General features: G+C 41.5%; 2 protein-coding genes and 1 pseudogene across 3 annotated transcripts in view; 1 reads left to right on the top strand and 2 right to left on the bottom strand.

Annotated features, from left to right (window-relative positions):
• Window positions 1–23,254, bottom strand: part of LOC139951638 (fibroblast growth factor receptor 3-like) — a 92,186-nt gene that overhangs the window by 26,821 nt on the left and 42,111 nt on the right. For both annotated transcript variants that reach the window (XR_011787814.1, XM_071950607.1), the window contains exons 3-6: window positions 7,911–8,124; window positions 6,339–6,448; window positions 5,608–5,877; window positions 4,529–4,713 (exon numbers count right to left, since the gene is read on the bottom strand). Coding sequence is in view for 1 of the 2 variants with exons in the window: in XM_071950607.1 (XP_071806708.1) it covers window positions 4,529–4,713; window positions 5,608–5,877; window positions 6,339–6,448; window positions 7,911–8,124 (779 nt within the window). In the remaining variant the exon portion in view is untranslated. The remainder of the gene's footprint in view (window positions 1–4,528; window positions 4,714–5,607; window positions 5,878–6,338; window positions 6,449–7,910; window positions 8,125–23,254) is intronic.
• LOC139951791 (uncharacterized) lies at window positions 2,572–3,567 on the bottom strand. The gene has a single exon (XM_071950863.1). The coding sequence runs from the start codon at window positions 3,565–3,567 to the stop codon at window positions 2,572–2,574; it is 996 nt and encodes a 331-aa protein (XP_071806964.1).
• LOC139951790 (microfibril-associated glycoprotein 4-like) lies at window positions 12,726–13,863 on the top strand (annotated as a pseudogene).

Below are 23,254 nucleotides of genomic sequence, written 5' to 3'. Positions count from 1 at the left end.
TAACTGGGTCCTCACTCTGCAGTCTGGCCAATTCTTCAGGAGTGTACCCTGGGAGGGTAGTCGTTGCTGGGGTAGCCTCTACAGCAATGGCTGAGCGGACGCTTACTCGGTTTACCTTGGGTGCTGCGTCAGAAATCTCCTGTAGTGATGTAGAGTGGGTTACCTCTGGCAGGGTCTCTTCGGCATGAGCTGTCTGGCGACTTAGAGCATCAGCGTTCGCGTTGGACCTGCCAGAACGATACTTGATGTTGAAGTTAAATTGGGCAAGCTGGCTCACCCATCTCATCTCCGCTGCAGCAAGCTTGGCCGATTTAAGATAGGACAAGGGGTTGTTGTCCGTATAAACCGTAAACTCTCCTCCCAGAAGATAGTCCCGAAACTTCTCCGTTATGGCCCATTTGAGACCAAGCAACTCCAGCTTCATCGAACTGTAGTTCGACATATTCTTTTCGGGTGGACGGAGACTTCTACTGGCATAGCAGAGAACCACCTTGCCGTGCTTCTGTTCTTGGGACAAGACAGCTCCCAAACCATCAAAGGAGGCATCAGTCTCGACGATGAAAGGCAGGCTGAAATCAGGATAACCCAGGATAGGAGGGGACGTCAGTCGCGCTTTCAGCTCCTCGAAGGCCTTGGTGCAGTCTACGTTCCACCGTTGTTGAAAATCCTGCTGTTGACTTGACGAAGGACGTCTCCAGGCAGCTCCCTTCTTACACCCATGTTTAGTGAGAAGTGCATGGAGAGGTGCTGCAATTTGACTAAACCGTTTCACAAACTTCCGGTAGTAGCCAGCAATTCCGAGGAAGGCTCGCAGTTGCTTCTCTGTTTGGGGTTGCTTCCATCCACCAATGGCTGCGGTCTTGGCAGGGTCAGTAGCGATACCTTTCGCAGAGACAACATGGCCCAAATACTTGCACTCCTTTCGGAAAAAGTAGCACTTCTTGGGTTTCAGCTTCAGGCCATGCTGTCTAAGTCGTTTGAACACTACCTCCAGTCTCGCTAGGTGTTCTTGGAATGAGCTGGAAAACACCAGGATGTCATCGAGATATAGAAGAAGACTCCCATAATTTAGATCTCCGAGCACAACCTCCATTAGCCTCTGGAAAGTCGCTGGGCTGTTACTGAGTCCGAATGGCATGCGAGCATATTCGTAGAGACCACCGGTGCCTGCACGGAAGGCTGTCTTTGGGATGTCCTCTTCGGCAACAGCTACCTGGTGGTACCCCTGCACGAGATCTAATGAGGAGAACATTCTCGCACCACCTAGGGAATCCAGGGCCTCGTCGATTCTTGGGATGGGATACGCATCCTTCCTGGTCTGCTCGTTTAGTGCCCGATAGTCCACGCAGAGGCGTATGCTACCATCCTTCTTGCGTACGATGACAATAGGTGCAGCGTATGGACTGGTAGAGGGTCTAATAATCTTCTGGTCAAGCAATTGTTGTAGATGAGCCTTGACATCTGCCATCTGGTGTGGGGGTACTCTTCTGTGGGGCACACGGACAGGTTGGTCAGTGGTCACGGGGATCTTGTGGGTAACGGTTGTAGTGAACCCCAGGTCATCTGCTCCTTGGGAGAAAACATCTTTGTATCTACCCAAGAGCTCCATCAGCTTCCGCTGTTCGTCACTGTTTAGTTCTGCATCTTCAAGGTCGATTTCGAAGGGCAGGTGTTCTTGCATCGGTGGCTCCGTTGTGGAAAGACGATTGGACTCTACTTCTGTCACATCTAGATGGATACCGTTGCTTGTCGCCGGGGTCGCATCAGTACTGGATTTAAGCACCCGAATGGGGGAAACGATGCCAATCCTGCTCCTAGGCTGTAGCCACACATCCTCTTCGCCTAGGTTCACCATCTTTGCTGACACGGATCCGTTGATGGGGATGGAACAAGTGTCTATGACTGCCACATTTCTTGGGAGGTTGCCATGGTTTCCCTGTACGGCCTGGATCAGAACCGCCGGGCTATGTCGAAGTTGCCTCGTCGTACCAGTTACCACCATGCTGCTACGGGCTGGAATGCAGATCGGCTTTCTCCCCTTTAACCTGGCAAATTCTAGCTTGGGTGACTGTTGTTCACCTAGCTCGAACGCTAGTAGCGCCTCGGCCCAACAGTGGTTTACGTTCCCCTGTGCTGTCTTTAGGTAGTTCCTCCCGTGCTTCTCCTCCAGTGCTGCCCTCACCTCACTTATCACGTTACAGCCGAGAAGACCAGTAGGCTGGTCCACCTTTCCAGACTCCTTCGATATGAGTACACCAACACCGCCAAGTTTGACTCCGCAGACGTCCATGTCGAGCTCTGTGTATCCGACATACGGCAGCTCCGTTCCATTGGCAGCATGGACTCGCAGCCAGTTCGAAACATCCTGAACTCTGGGCGGCTGGGGTGTCAACTGCTTAAAAGTAGTCTCTGGTAGAATGGTGACTTCACTTCCTGTATCGATGATGAACCGGACCTGCCGACCCATCACCTCAACGATCACTTCCGGGCTCTTCGTCACCGCTCTACCAAAGACTTCCTCTCTGCTCCAATTCGCTGAGCCAGCTCTCTCTCCCTCCAGCGCCTGGCTCTTTACTGTGGAGGGTAGGCGTTTGGGGAATCTCTTGGTTGGGGCGGGTTGAAGGGCATGGCCTCAGTCCAGGTATGGTGGGAAGTGTGGGTTGCTGCAGGGGGTGTTTCTCTCGGGTCTCTTCTGGGTCTGCGACAAAATCTGGCGATGTGGCCTACTTCGCCGCAGTTATAGCAGGTTCGCGGGCCTCTGTTGACTGCCATGGGGCTGGGGGTCTTCTGGTGGGACAGGAGTAGTGACACCTGTCCGCTAAGCTGGCTCAAGGCATCCTGGGTGGCCTTCAGCTGAGTCACCTGATGGTCCAGCTGCTTCTGGAGGCTGCTGTCTACCTCGTCCGTCTTCGCCCTAGTTGCGCGGGCCTCTGCAACAGGTGGTGGTGGGGTGCTCTCCCACGAAAGAACAGTGTTCCGGAGGTCGGCAAATTCTATGTCCTCCTTCTCTTGCGTGTACCGCCTCACCTCACGCCGTAGAGACGCATCTGCCAGCCCTGATGAAAATCTCTCTATCAAGATGGCGTTTTTGTTCTCCAGTAGGGGGCTGTCCGCTGAAGTGGCGGTCTCCACCTTACGGAGTAACTTTAGGAGATTGAGGGAGAATTCTTGGATGCTCTCCCCTCTACGCTGACGTCTGCCGTAGAACTCCTCCCACCGTGTGGATGGCGTCTCGTGGCATGCATATGTCAGCATAATGTGCTCTATGATGCGTGTGGGGGTACTTCTCACCAAAGGGGGGCAGAGACGTACCTCAGCTCGGGCACTGCCGGCGAGATGATCCAGGACTATCTGGGCGCCCTCTTCATCAGACATGTCCTTTGTCAAACGGAGCATGTCTTCCGCCCACTCACGGACTTCCGGATCTCTGTCGCTTGTTGGCTTTCCGGACAGCTTCGTTCCTCGGTCCCGTGGTATGACAACAATCTCGGGTGTCACGGCCTTCGCTAACTTCAGCTCCTCCAGCATCGCTGTCAACATCTTCACTTGATCTTGCAGCGTCTCCATCCTTGTTGCGTCACACCACCAACCCTTTTTTTGTGCTTGCTTACTTGTATCCTGTCTACGACGCCTGTGACCCGACAAGATTGGTTATTTTGATTTAATGTTTGTATTTTCTACATTTCTATTGTATAATCTTATGTTTGCTTATAATCTTTTTCTTTTCTGTTCTTTTATAGACTTACGCATCAACCCTTTTTTTGTTTTAATCTTTTGTGCTTGTGAATAAAATACTTGTATAAAGAACCAATCTTGTCGGGTCACAAAAGGTTTTGTGCTAATAATTATTTTGAGTAATTACCAATAGTGTCCACTGCCTTTAATTTCAGCATGGTTGTGAAACTTTACAAACTGCATTTAATGTGTGAAAAGACAACAATGATTAGACTGTCCAGGGTTCCTAGTGAAACCTTCTAAAATTTGCTGCCTTTCATGGAAGTAGCATTATTGATCTTGATGCCAGGTGCATTAAGTAAACTTTGCAACCATGCTAAAAATTAAGCATTGTTTAATTGCAGTGAAAATGGTTTTTAGACATCCCTCAACTATGAGTCTCTCCTCACTTGGTTTAGAGACACTGTACACTATTGGTAATTGTCAAAGACCAGTCTTCTCACTTGGTGGATCTCAACATGTGTCTATTAAAGTAACAAATCTGTGAAATTTGAACTCAATTGGTGGACGAAGATGCAAGAAAAAACACCCTTGTCGCACAAAATGTGCTTTCAGATTGCTTGAAACTCGAGATGTCAGCTGAGGTCTTGACTTCAATTCAAACATTTAATGAGAAATTGCTTCTTTCTCAAAACCAAGTTACTTTATCAGATGCAGAGGGAGCCGTTTCTCAAAATGTTATATACTATCAACAACTCTCCATTGCTCGTCAACAAGTAAGTTTTTAGGCAAACAATTTCCTTGAGTAATTAATTTAGTCTTGAAGGACCCCAGTAAATAAATCACTACCCACCTGTAGTAAACTGATATCTTTTCTGGTGACCACTTGAACTCGACTCTGATCAACCAAGATGCCATTCTGTTCCCAGCTTACTCTTGGGGTCGGGTAAGCCGTCCAGGCACAGGTCAAATTGACCGGTATATTGATCCAACTGGTTGCATGAGACTCGGATAATTCAGTGTTGATAATCGGGGCATCTGTGAAGTGTAAAATAATAATAAGAATCTGTTTTTATATTCAAAATAATCATTCTCACTTTCAAGGCGCTCCAAGGTTCAGCCCCACTCTATATTCAAAACCTGTTGACTCCCCGTACTACAAGACCGAGTCTTAGATTCCCCAGCAACAGGCTCCTTGTTCCCCGGTCTCGTCTAGCCAGCTACGGGGACAGGGGGTTTCCCATTACAGCACCCAGGCTCTGGAATTCACTCCCTGAAAACCTCAGGAAAATCCATGACATCTCCATCTTTCAGCATCAACTTAAGACACACTTGTTCACACTTGCTTTCCCCAACACTTGAGAATTTTCCATCTTGACCGGCGCCTTTGAATAGTTTTTCACCAGATTTAGCGCGCCTTTAAAAATGCTGTGATATTAATGGTATTATTATATAGTGCTTTTTACACCCGGGCATCTTATTATAGAGCAATTGTAACCTGTGACTGGGCCGATTAATTCATTCCTTACCATCTCAGCTCCCTGGGGAGTAAACAGCCTGTGTTGCAAATAGCACATAAAAGAGTCAGTGTGGTCTGGATTTTTTACACAGTACTCTGTTCGCCTTCAGGAGAAACCACACCTGCTCTTCTCAGAACCAACCCTCCCACAAAAGAGATTTACACATGGTTGTACCCGCAAGTTAACTATTTTAGGCCTGTATGCTTCGTTTTTTAAGGCACCAAGGCATTTTCTCTGTGGAAAAGGGCACACTACAAGAAAATTGTAAATTTCTACTGGAGCATTTCAAGGGCACGAAGGCAATGACCAGGGGGCATGGAGGCAACTGCCTTCGTTGCCTTCATGTCGTATCAGATCTGCTATTTATTTTTCCCATTTATTCACACCATGCATAGCTTCAAACAATACTCACGTATAACAGAGACTTTGACACGCCCAACTGCATTCCCCAGTTGGTTGCTCGCAATGCACTCGTACACACCTGCGTCACTCACTGACGACACCTCAAATCGGAGTACTTTGGATATCGGGTGCACAGTGTGGCCTTCAGGGAGGGCGAGCTGTGGCTTCACCCTACTCCACACCAAGACTGCGTCTGGCTCAGCTGATACGTTACAAAAGAGAGACATTGTTGAGGAGAGGGTTGTCTCTACGTCTCTGGAAATGCTCACAATACGGGGAACTGTGTGTGGGAAAAGATCAAAGTTTTCTATGAACTTTCAAACATTAAGACTTCAAAGCATTGACACTATTGGTAATTACTCAAATAATTTTAAGCATAAAACATTGTGTTGTGAGGAACGACTCCCTTGAGAAAGAAGTAAATTTGTACTCAAATAGTGGAATTTGAGGTCTCGAAGTCAAGCATCTGAAAGCACACAACTTGTGCGACAAGTGCTTTTTTTCCCCATCATTCTCTCTCAACTTCGACAACCAATCGAGCTCAAATATTCACAGGTTTGTTATCTAAATGCATACATGTATGTTGAAATACACCAAGTGAGAAGACTAGTCTTTGACAATTACTGAGAGTGTACCGTGTCTTTAATCATCCTTGATTATATTAACATACATTGTACAAGGCGCCACCCTTGTGAGCTTTTCTTGTTACACAATGTCATTGTTTCTAAACTAGGGTCTCACCTCCTATCCTAAGTTCCATTTGAGAGCTCGCAGTCTTCATTTCTGGTGAGATATTACTCTCACATCGCCACACCCCCGATTCTTCAGGCTGTGCCGACAAAATTATTAACCTACGAACACCCAGATCAGTTATTTTATTTTTACATAACTTCCAAATGAACACAAGAAGTAAGTTACAAAGTATTGATGAACAGCAATGCTTTAAAACAAATAACAAGGAAACAAACAAAACCGGTGCAGGTCATGAAGATTGAAGTTTAAAACCCTTATAAATGTGGAATAACTTCATAAATTAAATGAATGCTGGAAGGGCCCACAAGTTACTGGCTCTCCAGTCCGCCAAAAAGTTTCAATGGAAAAACCTTAGACCATAGCACAGGCTGACTGTAAGACATTTGAACGTCTTCTTCAACTAAAGAACAAATGGCTCCACTTTATCTGCCAAGAATAATAGTACAGGAGTCGAAATTAAGTGTATTTCCATGGTAGTCAGCAGGGCTAGTGACCAATAATTTTTAGTAGCCCTGATTAGATTTTGGTAGCCCGAAAGACACATTATTTCTCGCGTCACGGCTCAAACTTTACAATACATCAATAACATAGTTCTTTTTTGTTTGTGATAATGATTTTTGCATTATTTTTCCACTAGCCCGTCGGGCTATCAAACTGGAAAAATCAGTAGCCCGGCTGTATATCTGGTAGTCCCGGGCTAGCGGGCTAGTGGCAATTTCGACCCCTGTAGTAACACAGCACTTATAAGGCATGCTTTATCTGTGAAACACGCAAAGGCACTGTTCTGAAAGGAAGGGGAAAAAAACAAGTTCATGAAAAGGCCTGCATGAAAAGATATGTTTTAAGCTGCCCCTGGAAGAGTGAGATATGAGAGTGAAATAGAAGCCCCTCCAAAAAACAACGAGCAATGGAGAGCTCTGAAGAAACCTAGTTTTTGAGAAACTGGTTATTTCTTACCCAAATATTGAAAGACTTCAGGCCTGAGGTCCCTGATGAAGTCTCTTAATACTTTTGTAAGCATCTAAAAGCACAAAAATGTATGCAACAAGGGTGTTTTTTTCTGTCATTATTCGTTACTCTTGAAACTTTGATGACCTAATGAGTACAAATGTTCACAGATTGGTTAAATTCTCTGCATTTGTTAAGATACACCAAGTGAAATTACTGGTCTATGACACCAAGTGACAATACTGGTCTATGACACCAAGTGACAATACTGGTCTACATGTATGACAACATAACCAAACGTGTCCAGTGCGTTAAAAGACACTGGACACCTTTGGTAAGTGTCATAGGCCAGCCTTTTCACTTACTGTATCTCAACAAATGCACAAAATAACAAACCTGTGAAAATTTGAACTCAATTGGTCAACGAAATTGCGAGATAACAATGGACATGATGGAAGAAACAATACCCCTGTCTAACAAAGTTGTGTGCTTTCAGATGACCGAATTCGAGGCCTCAACATTAAATTCTGAGGTCTCACAGTCAAATTCAAATATTTTATTAAGAAAAAACTTCTTTCTTGATAAAGACGTCCACTGCCTTTCCAAACTAACCTCCATGATCCCGGGGTCGGGTTCTCTTTTCGATACTTGTCCAGCGCCTCCTTAGCAGTTGGTCTATAACCGTAGATGTTAACGTCGTTATGGAACCATTTCACAGAAATAATGGGCACATAGTTATCAATGTGGCAGGTAAGTGTTAGCATTACGCCAATGGGCACAGTGTTATTTGGCTCGGCGGTCATGTGCAATGTTGTCATGGAAACACCTAGACGGGAAAAAATAAGGTAATATTTAATCTATTAAATAACATTACTTCTAAAAGGCACTGGATACTACTGGTAGTTGCTTAAAAATTTAGTTTTTAGCGATCAATGGAGAGATGTTGATAGTTTAAAACATTGTAAGAAATGGCTCCCAATGAAGTAACATTTTCAAGAAAAAAGTTATTTCCCACTAAAATATTTGAACTTGATTTTGAGACCTCATCATAATTTGACATTCAGGTCTCGAATTCAAGCATATGAAAGCACACAACTTTGTGAGACAAGGATGTTTTTTTGTTTCATTATTATCTTGCAACTTCGACAACCAATTGAGTTCAGATCTTCATAGGTTATTTATCTGCGCATATGTTGAGATACACCTCATTGACAATTACCGAAGGTCCTTAACGCACTGGACACGTGAGAATAAAAAATATAAAAAAATATGCATAAAATAACAAACCTGCGAAAGTTTGGACTCAATTAGTCATCGGATTTGGAAGCGAGTAATGAAACACCCTTATTGCATCACTTTGTGTGCTCTCAGATGCATAATAAAAGGCTTCAGCTGAAGTATTTTATAATTGAGTGAAAAATAATTACCTCTGTCTATATAAAAAAACAAAAAAAACCGGTACTTCAGAGGGAGCAGTTTCTTACAATGTTTTTTATTATCAACAGCTCTCCATTGCTCATTACCAAGTCAGTTTTTCTGCTAACAATTATTTTGAGTAATTAATATTGTTCAAGGCCTTTAATTTCAAAAAGTATTTTTCTTTTGTGACTTTTTTTTCTTTTCTTCCATGGTTGCCTCGTGAGCTAGTTTAGATTAACACAAAGGTATTATATTATAGGCGGCTGTCTTCTAAAGAAATAATAACAATACTAATTACCAATACCAATCTGGTTCTGAGGCTAATTTATAACGTTTGATTTGTCTGTTGACGGTACACAAACACCCCCATACAGGTGTTTGGGCACGAAGGCCTGGCAACAATTTTGTTTACTTTGACAACAGATTGAGCTCAAACTTTCACAGGTTTGTTATTTTATGCATTGAGATACACAAAGTGTGAAGACTGGTCTTTGACAATAACCAATAGTGTCCAGTGTCTGTAAGGGGAAGATACAATTCATACTGTACTTTTATAGTACCTAAAAGCAATTAGCGTTCAAACTTGGTACATTATTTCATAATTAGAAGAGGAAGTTGTTCATATCTGCCCTAAAGCGAACTGAATCATTGCCAAACTAATAGTACATATCATGCTTCTGTAATATTTCTCATACGGGTTATTTATAGGGACTGCTCTCATCCAACTTGAATCCCAGAATGACTAAAAACTACTGCACAATCAACAGCAGCAATGGACCGATCCGGCCTGTCAATCAAACTGTGCGCGTTCACCCATTTGACCAATCACAGCAATGATTGTGGTCGGACAAACTCGGTCATGCGGGCGCGTATATTTGGCACGCGCGGCAGAATCATGCAGAATGGCATTGGGAGTGCTTGTTCACGAGTCTTGCTCACGTGCGCAGTGGGCGGAGCTTAGTGGCAAGCCGGAACAGTCCATATGGAACAAAGGGAACCCATTCTTATGGAAAATACAAGTAAATACCAACATTCCTTTAAAGCCCACCCCTAAATACTGCCCCCTCTGGAGTCTTAGTTTACATATAATTGGTGCCCTCTTGGGACACTCTTGTTTCGCTCATCCCCAGCGCCTTGCTTTAACCAAAGGCGCTGGGATGGGCAAACGTATCATGCACTGTCATTGGTTTAATAATGTGCAGTCCCATCATGCATCACACTCACACTGCACCATATTCCTATGCACTGTACGCATGACGTACTTCCTGAACAAGAATCTGTTCAAGAGATTAGCCCATCCCGGCGGTCCTGGATAGACTGGCCACTGGGGCCGAGCGAACACTCTAGTCTGCACCAAACTATGACCCGTTAAGATAGGATTTGAAATGTAGCTGCAACTACTTGGGCTGTCTTGAATGCTGTCTCAAACTACCCTCATGTATTGATAATAATAGTAAGTTTTTATACCACAATTTCCACACCTAAAGGGCTTTCCAACATCATTAACCCTGGTCACTTCATACCTTCACCATCTCAATGCCTGGAGAGTATACAACCTGTGCTACAAATACATTCACGCTACTGGGCCAAAACAATCACAAGAACCATCGCTGCCCTCACAGGTACCCATTTTACCTCTGGGTGGAGAGAAACACTTAGGGTGCGTTCGTTTAGCTTCCCTGGGTCGACCTTGATGTTGCGTATTTTATTTTTTCCCAGGGCGAACGTGGGCACACAATTACCCCCACGTTTGTCTTTGAACCAGAAAAAAACCCAGACACGTCACCACGTGAGCCTTCCCGTGGTGACGTCAGTGCACCTTGGGCCAGCCCCAAGTAAGCTTGGGCGGCTCCTTCAGTTACCCGGTTCTACCCGGTTCCAAATTGAAAACCGGACGGGCGGTTCCACTCTTCTGTGGAACCGGGTACCCGCTTTTGTCGGTTCCGATTTTAAAAGACCGAGTCTCAATTATAAAAGGCTCTGTGGAGCCGATCCTGCCACGAACCGGCTCTAGATATTGAGGCTTGATGTTGAAAGCGGTGACCGCAGATACAGTGTGCAAAGGCTTCAAGCCGACATGAGTATCAACTATCACATATGTGGCACACAGTGCACACACAGCACACCACCACATTGTGTACATGTATATCTCATGCATATACATGTACATATATCCATATTCATAAAAGCTTGCCTCATGCACAAAACACAGTACTATATGCATGTACAGGCATGTACACTGTATGTACAGAGACGACATACTGCATGCACTACGGACATACTGCACTACTGACATACTGCACACCGGATGTACCGCACTACTACGGACGTACTGCCGGCTAAATCAAAGACTTGTTTAAATGCAGGGAGAATAGGTGATCGGTGGCACGATGTCTGATTGACTTGGGGCGGGTGTTCTGGTATTTTCGTTAAAAATAGATTGGCTCCAATTGTGTGTGTGTGAGCTCGGGACCGACTTCTGATTAACTTGGTTATTTTCAGTTTAAATAGATCGGCTCAATTGTGTATGTGTGTGAGCTCGGGACGGGCGGCTTATGTTTTATATTGAATTGGAACCGGGTATGTCTCAGAACTGAGCTTTTTTTCGGAACCGGAACCGAGCCCCAAATTTCTGGAACCGCCCAAGCTTAGCCCCAAGTGACCCAATCCACAAGTGGGGCTCTTGGGGCTGTCCCGAGGTGCACCAACGTCACCACAAGAAAGCTCACGTGGTGACGTGTCTGGGGTTTTTTTCTGGTTCGAAGACGAACATGGGGTAATTGTGTGCCCACGTTCGTCCTGGAAAAAAATAAAATACGCAACACCGGGGTCGACCCAGGGAAGCTAAACAAACGCACCCTTAGTTAAGTGTCTTGCTCAGAGACAAAAGTGTCACGACTCCCGAACCCACATTTTGCTGAACTGAAACACCAGAGCTCGAGTTTGGTTCTCTTATCTGCTCGGCCACGACACTCCACAAATGTCAACCAACAAATAACCCCATTATAAGCTATTAGCTGGACATAACTCAAAGGATTATTTGCAGAAGTAGTTTCTTTTTATATATATTAAGAACAAACATTGTATGAGAGTTCACCCCAAACAAGTCTTAAAGCCACTCTTGGTATGGGGCTACAATACAAGTAGAAAAATTATTTAAAATTGAAAAAAGCTGAAGGTATGAATTTATTCTCTTCTTAAAACAGTCTAGATTGTAGGCTGTAGGAAAACATGCAACAGACAGTAAGTTGCAGTACATGGAATAAAGCAGTTGAAATGGCTCCTTGTTCTGCATCAGCAAATCAAGGGTGTATGGGCGAGAAGAAGCACAAAGTGTGGATTTACGCTCAAAAACTCAAACACCTACATGTATGGAACTAGGTCAGTCACACTGGTGGCACAGGTTGATGAATTCAGCTTCTTTGTCACTCAACTTGCAAATTAAATATCAAGGCTTATATTGATCGTTATTGCCATCACTCCAAGCCTTCACTCTCAAATCAGATAACTTCCACCTCAGGTGATTCAGTATTCAATGGAAGGTTGTTTACCCGTTGCTATGAGTAACGCTATGAATAAAACACCAAAAGAGCCATCAAAATATTTGTCTCTTTCTACCTGTCTTTGATAATGTTATTTCTATTCCCAATCTTTTGTTGTCAAAACCCCTTTCTTTCTCTCCTCTCCTCAGTAATTACTCTCTATTATTTCTCTTGTTGTGTTTCGTCTCTTTTCATCTCTTACATCTCTTCCCATTTGACAGCTTCTGTTTGACCAGTACACCTGTTATGTGTGTTGTCTTGTCATTTTGACTTAGACTGTTAGAGAGACTCTGCAGAGGTTGAAATGTACATCGGGCCACTAACTATACATAAAACAGAGGACTAGTGGCAAGAAAATCACTTCTCCTTTTCAGTTTCAACTAACCTTATTAACTTGAATACATCTTCAATAACAGCAATCATTGGGTGGAAGATGTCTCAAGAACTTACCAAAAAACCTCTCACCATGAAAGTTATTGTAACAACATTGTTCCTGACTTGCTTGATACATTCTTGCCATGGTGATTGTCAACAACGAGTCAAATCAAACCTGTATCCAGCAAGCAACAGAGTCCTACTAAATCATGTGTTTAGATGGAAGACTGTACCATCTCCTGTGATCTGTGGGCGAGACTGCTCTATGGATCCACACTGTGCATCATTCAACTACTACACATGTAGCCATGTTTGTCAGTTGAGCAATGCTACTCAATCTCAAAGCCCTGATGACTTCAATGAGCTGAAAGGAGTCGCCTACTTTGATGAAAACTTGGAAACTCCTCAACACTCAGCACCAGACATTGTACAGTTTAGTAGTTGTCTGAAGTTATACCAGGCTGGTAGCTGTCAGAGTGGCATCTTCAGCATCTACCCTGCTGGTCTGACTGATGGAGTGAAGGTCTACTGTGATATGGAGACAGATGGAGGAGGCTGGATCGTGTTCCAGAGGAGACAAGATGGCTCAGTTGACTTTTACGGTAATTGGACAGAATACCGGGTTTGGTGATCTCTCAACTGAGTTTTGGCTGGGTAATGACATCATACGTAACCTTACTGAGTCAGGACAATGGCAATCAATGGTAGATATGGCTGATTGGGACAAATATCACTACTTGTACTATTTTCAGTTCTGGATGGGTAATGATGTCCTGCATAACCTTACTGAGTCAGCACAATGGCATTTAAGGGTAGACATGGCTGATTGGGACGAAAAAACAGCTTGGGCCAGTTATGAGAAGTTTTCAGTATCAGGAGATAAGTACACTCTCCTTGTTGGTTCCTATGATGACAACAGTTCAGCAGGTGATTCGTTGACATATCATAATGGAAAAGCGTTCAGTACCAAGGATCAGAACAATGATGCTTTGGACACTGACTGTGCGCAAGATTTAAAAGGAGCATGGTGGTTTTATGGCTGTATGCATGCACATCTAAGTGGCCAATACTACCATCAAAGTCAAGTGGAATTAAAAGGTCTGTATTGGCATCAATGGAATGGTACCAAATACTCCATGAAAAAATGCTCTATGAAAATCCTGTAAACTGAGCACCACACTCTCAAGTCCTGTAAACTGAACACCACACTCCGAAGTCCTGTAAACTGAACACCACACTCTGAAGACCTGTAAACTGAATACCACACATTGAATTTATGTAAACTGAACACCACACTCTACAGTTTTGTTAACTGAACACACTCCGGACATGAAAATAAGAGCAGATTTCAAATCCCAAGTCACCCTGAAGATGTACAGGGATGGTCTACAAAATAGATTTGGGTGAGCATGCAACTATGATTCAATTGCACTCAACAATTTCTACTGTATATCAGAGCAAAATGCTATGCAAAAACTTTCACAAACTAATTAAGTCCTTAAAACATCACTTTGCTATTTTTAGCATTCAGTGTCAACATTTGTTTTCACTTCAAATATTTGACTGTGCAAAAATGTTAAATTAAATCATCATGACTTAAATTGTCCAACAGGATGTTACAGTCCTAAAAAAAAATTGTTAACATAAAAAATTTGTTTTTCCCCTGTTTCAAGAAAACAATTGCCCCAGTTTTTCTCACCAGACATAAAAAAAAAATGTTGGCCCTAATCACAACTGAAAGGAAAGCATTCCGAGACCCCTGGCAAGTTGAAGTTTTAAGGGCTAAAAAGGGTTATAAAGACCTGCTTGAACGAAAATGTCAAGTCGTGAACTTTGCTGCATTCCACTTAAAATGTTTTCGATGAATAAGGAAATTGAGTCATATGATTATAAATGGGTGTCAATTGTGTAAACAAACAATCATTTTGTATGCCCTCGTCCAGAGCTTTTCTGTGAGATTTGCGAAAAGCCCCGTTACGTAATCACTCTCAAAAACGTCATAAGTAGATACAGCCGCTTTGTTGCAGTGTGGATGTATAACAAAGCGAACTCCCACAAATGACGTCAGCGGAATTGTCCTTTGACGCCCGCTCTCAACAGGAGAAGTGTTTTTAGTTTTTCAAAAAACCTTTAGGTAGGGACCTGATTTTTTAATCGATAATTACGAAAAGTTCAGAAGTGTACACATATCAAAATTACATTAAAATGGTGAACAAGTGCATTATAAACAAGTAAAAATACCATTTCTGTTGAAAACATTCCGCTCAGGTAGGTGTTTAACAATTTAAGTTTTGCAATTTCAAAAAAATATGCTCTTATAAATGCATGTGCTAAAAAAAAAGGACAAAATTTATGGACTGTTTTAAACAAATGATGATACTTTGTAGTGATGTACAACGCTTTATTTAATATTTTTGCATTTTGGCGGGGTGGAGTTGGCCTGTAAATTTAAGCCCCCAAAATCGACCTTAAATGCGCAAAAGCACAAAATGAGCTGTTACTATGGCGGAGGGCTGTGTGGATTTTAAAGGGAAGGTACACGTTTGGTAATTACTCAAAACAAATAAAATTAACTTAAGAACTGACTTGGTAACAAGAATTGGAGAGCTGTTGATAGTATAAAACATTGTGGGAAATGGCTCCCTCTGAAGTAATGTAGTTTTTGAGAAAGAGGTAATTTCTCACTAAAATAATAAAAGACTTCTACACCTAGAAGTCTTTTTATTCCTATCTGAAAGCACACAAAGTCGTCCAACAAGGGTGTTTTTCTTTTTTATTTTTTCGCAACTTCGATGACCGATTTAGCCCAAATTTTCACAGCCTTGTTATTATAATCCTCATGATGGGATACACCAAGTGAGAACACCGATCTTTCACAATTACCAAACATGTCACTGCCTTTAAGGGTTGATTCTGTTTACTTGCACCCCAAGTCCGTGACACTTGTGTCCTTTGCAACAAGACACTTAACCAATGCTTCATCATCGGATGGGACGTGAAGCAATTGGTCCCGTGTGTTGTGCAACGCATGTAAAAGAACCCAGTGCACTTATAAATCAAAAGAGAAGGGATTCACCTTGGTGTTTCTGCCTGTGGCTGCTTGATGCGCCAGAGCACCTTAAACCCTTGTGCTACATAATTGGGTCTCAGAATTCATCACTTCAGTAATCTATCTTTCTGAAAGTTTGTATATACTCAGCAGCCTTGAGTACCTCGTTTGGTAGATATGTTGGCTATCACTTCAATATTAATATTATTATTATAAGTCCACTCCATCTACACAGTAAACAAACACATATTGTTTTGACCGTGGACACAAGTATCAACGTGAAACGGCACTTAATTATCCACTGACTGCTCACCACTGCCTATATGAACATGCCATTGACCTCAAATGACTGCTTTTTGGCTGCTTATCAGTCCGGTACATTGCCTAATCAGGGAACATTTCGTTTGTCTCCAGATCAGGCAACATGCTCCCAAAACAGGAAGCAAATCACAAAAAACATATTTTGCTTATAATTTTTCAGTCATTATTATTATTACCTTTTTTGAAATTTAATTCCTTAGAGTGACACTTATTAAACTAAAATAAAATATTTTTCTTACATGTTACCAATATTACGTACTTTTTTTTCAACAAAGAAAAATTCAAATTCTCATAACTTTGGTCTACAATGCCTAACGGCTTCAGGGCTTTGTCAAATTATTCAGTCATCCATTAAGCAAAAATACAAATTTGACACATTATCGTTATGTATTGTTATAAAAAGTTATGGACCATTAAAAATTGCATGTCAAAACAACAAGATGGGTTAACACAAACGTTTCCTAAAAAGGAAACACAGTCACTTTACATCTTGGATGTTGCCTGTTTTGGAAACATTGTGAAGTGTCTCCAATTTTGGAGACGCACAAATTGTTTCCCTGTTCAGGAAACTATTTCCCGTCTCCAATTCTGAAGACACTACAATTGTTTCCTGATTTGGGAACAATCTTGATGTTTCCATATCTGGAGTCATCTTATTGTTTCCATTTATGGAAACATGTGTGCCATGTATCCTGTTTAGGAAACACCTTTTTTCTTGTAGCAACAATTTTGAATATTGTGTGATTTGGGAAGAAATTTTATAGAATTTTGTTGTTAAAACTTATTTATAAGGCCTAAAGATTTGATTTCAAAGTAAGGATGGCACACTGATTTTTGTGATGTGGTGTTATCATACCAGGGGCTGCACACAAAGAACTAGAAATGATAGCTTTTAGAAAGCGTAACATATTTTCCTAAGAACTGTATAAAGTCAACTGACTATTTGAGTAGTTCTCAAATAGAGGAAACTTTGCCAGGGAATTTCTTGTGTTGAACTGATGTGTGCTGTCTGTGGCTCTGCGCCTTTTACTACATACATGTATAGCAAGCAAACTGGTACACAGTTTATGAAAATAGACTTCTATCTTGGAAACAATTCGATTGGAGGACTGAAAAAAGGGGCACTTTTTGTGTTTGCATGGCAATCCACTGGTTACCTCAAACTACTTGAAGCACAAACAATTACCTTCTATCGGGAGCAGATGTTGTTTGCTAAAGTTTCGTTGTTATTGCCGTTTTAAGTCATCATTCTTTTTTTCTAAACAATTGTTGTTATGGTGAAATTCAGTTTCTTTTCCATTTTGACCCTTCAGTCCAATAATAATTCATACGACTGCTGTTTTTGGTAGTATTTTCAAGTTGTTGTTTTGTTTACTTACTGTAGCTGGATCACTGCAGTAAGTTGATGGCTGTGGTTTTTAGCAGATGTGTTATATTACTCGCAAAAATACATTTTGTAGCTACTGGCCAATTGAATATACAATATTTTGCACACAAAATATTTCTGAAAGAACCAGATATATCTTTTTGTAGAATGGTGTGTGCGACTAAAGTTTTGTATTCTGTTTCAAGCGTGCGGTTCAATCATACCTCCATGGTTCAACCTTGGTTATAAACAAACTGACCCCTTTTTGCCACCTTAGTGTGAATAATGGCTTTGACAAGATAAGCCAATTAGCCTTTGCAATCTACACCCAAGTTAGCAGACTTCATGTAAATGTTTGCCCTACATGAAATACTTTCACCTCAGGCTGACCATTGCAACAACTGTGATGTTAGATTACAGAACTTTTAATTTACTGAATGCTCTCTGCAATTGCCTTCAAAAAGGTATCTCCTGTTGCTTAGTTTTGGGTGATGGTGTTCACAGCAATTTCACAGCAAGCTTACTTTGCCCATGGAGGATTGCCCATGCTTTGCCCAAGAAAGACCACACTTGTTGAACAGTAAACAATGTATAATTCAATTACTGACCTAAGTGGATTTTATGTGTAATAACCCAACACCACAGGCACTCAAGTGACCTTCAGACCATGACCCAACTTGGGGACACTCACTCAGTGACTGGTACACACACACATACCATGGAGCAACTGCCACATCCACCTTAAAAACCCTAATGGATATTTTGCTTTATCCCTGCTGCAAATTTATTATCTTTAAAATCGTTTGCAGTACTTCTAGTTGCGGTGGTGTAGTCGGTATATGACACTTCTCTAGAATTGTAAGGGTCTTGGGTTTGAATCCCACCTGAGTAATATGCCTGTGAGATTTTTCACAGAACTCGGGTTCTGAGTCTACAATTACTGAGTATATAATACAGTGCTTACACACATCGCTGTATTAAAAACCGAAATGATATATGTACATGTACCTACTCGCCCATACTCGTGGTGTCTGATTAGACTTATCAGCCAAAGTTGTTTTAATGCAGGGAGGGCGTTCCATGGTCATTAGTTGTTTTACAGATCGCAGCAAAGTTCGGAAGAAAAAACAAAAACGTACTTTTTCAACTCGGATTACGGGATAACCACCCGAGAAAAAAATCTTTGTCCGGGACAAAAACAAAATCTTATTTTTTGGCATATAATTACTTATGAAGAAAAAAAAGAGTTTCAACGTGCATTAAAAACCTCTTCAGTTTGCTGGTTGATGTGGAGGTACCGGTACATGTATGATTGCGTTAGATTATTCCCCCCTAAAAGATAAACTTTAGGCTAAAATGATGTCCCAATTAAATCCTCCGCTCACAACTTCTGCCTGTTGAGACTGCGCTCATGGAGCACATTTTAAGGAATTTGCTAGAAATCAGGACACACTTGTGCGCAATTCACGTTTTGCCCTCTGCCGAATTGCCAAAATGTAGGCTGAATCTTCTGAGAGAGCAAAAAGCATGCGCAATCTTCAAATTAGCGCTTTGTTTGTATGCCAGCTCAAGTTGATAATTCTGAAAACTGCGTACAATCTTAAGATTGTGCATTATCTTTTATTTTTTCCCGGTCTGGCCCCAATGCGCAAGAAAATAGTTGCGGTGTGTGAGAGTATGAGACAGACCCCTAATGCCAAGTCTCACGCGTCTCAATTGTTTTTGTTTAGTGGCAAAGTGATCACTCACTTATTTGAAAGTTTTTTCGAAATTGCAACTTATAAATTATAATCAACTTTTAATGGCGGACAAAGTGACAGAAATTTCAAAGAAATCAGAATAAAAATTTCATGTGGTAGAGACTGTTAGTGTCATTCAACAAAATCTGAGCATAAAGTAAAAGGACATTTTTGTTTTAAACTACCACTGAGCTGATTATACTTGTAATCTTGGTAAAAGTTGTGTTGAATATAGGCAGTGTGATCCTGTGACCCACACAAAATATCCATCATGCCCATTATTAGCTTCATCCCTGTGTTTTAACATAGAGAAAGGTTAGGCCCCTGTACATTGTTTATTCTGCCTGACCACAGAGCTCCATTATATAACCTATTACTAACAGTCACTGCCCCCCTGTAGTAAGGTATGGTTATGATGGTCCCTGAAACCAAATCCCTGAATACTATTACCAGTGCCACACATGCCAGAGCAATACCAGCTGAATTTCAAATAAACTTACATGTACATGGCATGTACTGTACATGTCCTCTAGAATGCACTTTACCAACACAGTTTTCCAGTCTTATATTTCAGAATGATCCAAGTAGGAGAACAAAGGCCTAAGTCTGGCACTTCTTTTTAACAAACCAACAAGCAAACAAACATAACTGACAATAATTAGGGAAAATGATTAGTTTCAAGGGAAATGTTTCAGTCTTAAATGTAGTCGTTTTTTAAATTGCTAGTGCAAAATTCCTGAGGAAAGCCACCCTTTTGTTTTCACTAGAGTTAGTGTGACCCTAAAAATGACAAATTTTGTTTGGAAAGGAAGAGCAAAATCCTACATGTAGCCAGCCTGCAGAGAAATGTTGTGAATAGGGAAGACAGTGTAGCCACAAAGACACTGATTGTTTTGTTTTTCCAGGACATGGGTGCACCAAACAACTTTGTTAATGCAAAGAGGTAGTTAAGGTATCGGCGCAATCATTGGAAAATGAGGAGCACTTTTATGGGACAGGCAACTCTAAAACCGTTGGAGTCGTGTTTTTGTTTTTAAATGAAAATAGTGACTGAAGAGAGAGGGAAGGGCGTTAGATGGATGGTATGGGGGTAATGGGGGGGGGGGGGGGGGAAAGTGTGGTGAGGAACAGCATACATCTTCCATGAAGTTTACCATATATGACGTATGCCTAGAAACATTCCAACAACGATGTTGTATTTTCTCATAAGATGTGATATGTCATATTTTATGTATGAGAAGTACAAGGCATTAGTTCTTATTCAACGATTTGTTTTTATGACATGGGAGGTCAGATGATTAAAGGGACACGTTGCCTTGGATCGGACAGGTTGGCAGTATAAAAAGCATTTGTAACCGTTTGTGTATAAATTGCAAATGGTTGGAAAGTTGTTTTAAAAGTAGAATACAACGATCCACACACATTTGCCTCAACATTGCGTGGTTTTCCTTTTGCTTTGTGCACTAACACGGTTGGCCATGAGTCAAAAATTTGACTACCATAAATGGCCGACCGTATGAAAACCATGCAATTTCGAGGCATATTTGTGTGGATCATTGTATTTAACCTTTAGAACATCTTTCCAACCATGCATTTTATAGCAAACGGTAACGCTTTTCAAAGACCAACACGACCGGTCTAAGGCAGCTTGATCCTTTAACCATGGAGGTAGAACACTCCTAGGGTTAACAGAAGGTGGGAGTTGGTGGGGGGGGGGGGGGACAGAGAAAGACAGACAGAGTAAATTATTGTCCAGCCACAGGTTTGCTCAAACAGTCACTGGCCAACTAATGTTGAGTAAACTTGTGTGCAGGAAATTGTTTCCACAGTGGCTAAAAAGAGGCTGGGTAGAAAATTTGTATGTAGATGATGGCCAAATGGCAAAAGAAGTTTAACCATGCCTGGACCGCATCTAATTGTTTTATAATGAGATATCATTCAAGACCTCTGTATGGGAATTGGGGTGTCCATAGGCTATGGTCATATACCGACTTTTTAGTACAAGAAAGAAAAAAGGGTTGGTTTTTTTGCCAAAGGAGAGATTTGTCCAAGTTTAAGTTTTGTTAAATAGTACATGAAATTAACAGATATACATGTACATGTAAGTATCTTCAAAAACGAAAAGCATTACAATAAAAAATAAGTTGTAAGATATAGAAAGACCAAATGCTATTCAATCCTCAGAGTATCACTTTAAACTTAACAACTACTGATAACCTGACTGGACACTATTGGTAATTACTCAAAATCTTTATTAGAATAAAACCTTACTTGGTAACAAGTAATTGGGAGAGGTTGGTAGTATAAAACATTGCGAGAAAAGGCTCCCTCTGAAGTGGAGTAGTTTTCGAGAAAGAAGTAAATTTCCCTGAATTTGATTTCCATACCTTGCCAACTCTACTGTTTTATGAACCAGGCTAAAGGCATAAACAATACCAACAAAGCTTCCTGTTCCCACATACACATCATGTAGCATAGTGCACAAGTGAGAGATGATAATTAAGATAAGAAAACTGGTTGTAAGAGAATCTCAGTGGGGGTCTAGTGAATCTCACCACATGCACATACAGTACAGTCCTTGCCCTATGGTACAGTGTACACACTAACAATGATGCCTGGGGCAAACTCTACTCTGGCCCACACTAGTTAATAGGACTTTTAAAAGCATGTGAAACAGATAATATGAACATTAAATGAACCTATAAAAGCAACAAATAATCCAAACTTCAGTGAAATGTAAAGTTACAAAGTTGTTTGATGCACCCATGTCCTGGCAAAAAGGCAATCAAGAACTGTCTTTCTGGCTACACAACGTACACTGTCTTCCCTATTCACAAAATTTCTGTGCAGGCTACATTTCGCTCTTCCTTTCCAACACAATTAATTGCATCTCAACATCTTACAATGGATCTGGTTCATGAACCCACCTGCCCGCTTACTCATTGTAAATCGTTCAGTAAATTGAGACCATGGAACTCGATTTGAATTCGCTTCTGACTGGGACGAAGTTGGCGACCTCTCAAGCGCTCAAACCCAGCCCGACAAGCTTATAAAAATGCCCTTTAAAAAGAGAGCAAACAATGTGAAGAAAATGCACACACAGTTCAAACTGATCATGCGCAAAATATAACCATGAATAACAATAGTAAAAACAAAGACATTTGTAAAGCGCCTAAACCAAAAGCCTCTTAGCGCATAAAGAAAACAATAAAGTATTAAAGTGAAATATACACTACAAGTAAAAGCAGATTACAAATAAAATAAGCAGCTTCAAAAAAATGAGTTTTTAACAGAGATTTAATACAGTGTAAAGAACTATGCACAGGAAAACTATTCCAAAGAAAAGGAGCGCGCAGCGCAAGAAAATGATCTTCGACCATAAAAAATGGAAGAAGCTCTTGTTGTGGTAAGGAATGACTTGAGAAAGAACGTTGAATCCAAGTAGGGGAATAGTGGTGAACAAGTTCAGAATGAGCAGGAGATTGACATGTTTGAGCTTTGAAAGTTAAACAAAAATATAAATAAATTATACGAAACTTAACCGGTAGCCGATGCAACAATTAGTATTGGTATGGGGAGAGCGAGGCAAGCAAGAAACAAGGCGAGCAGCAGTGTTGTGTACTGGCTGAATTTTAATTGTGGCGAAAGCGAGAACAAGATGAAGGGTTGAAGCTTCATCCAGGTAGCGGCGAGTCTTCTTCATTCGTTAAAAACCCATTTGTTTACTTCACCCATTTAATTCATTCTTGCTCTGTTTGTGTATTTGTTTTTTCATTTTTTCTCTGCAGTTTTTGTATACCTTGTAATGCGCACTTTGCGCAGTTGTATGCGCAATATAAATTTCCGTTTTGTTATCATTATTATACTCCTGATAGCCAGGAGAGCTCCTTTGCAAACATTATCAACACACTTGTCTACTCAATGCACAATGAAGAATCCATAATTACACCGAGGTTACAGGCAAATTCAGATGGTTCAATAATGGCAGACTGGGCAATATGTAAGGGTGGCGTAGAAATCGTTTTTATGAAACAAGATCTTAAAAACAAAATCTCAGTTTTTGAGTTATTCAGAGAGAGTTTGTTGGGCAAAGCCCAAGATTTGACATCTTGCTTTAGCAATGGCAGAAGCGTGATCAGCTGGAT

The sequence above is a fragment of the Asterias amurensis genome, chromosome 19, assembly GCF_032118995.1.
Source record: "Asterias amurensis chromosome 19, ASM3211899v1".
In the NCBI taxonomy this organism is placed as follows: Eukaryota; Metazoa; Echinodermata; class Asteroidea; order Forcipulatida; family Asteriidae; genus Asterias; species Asterias amurensis.
Note: the sequence above shows the minus strand (reverse complement) of the source record. Positions and strands in the feature narration are given on the sequence as shown.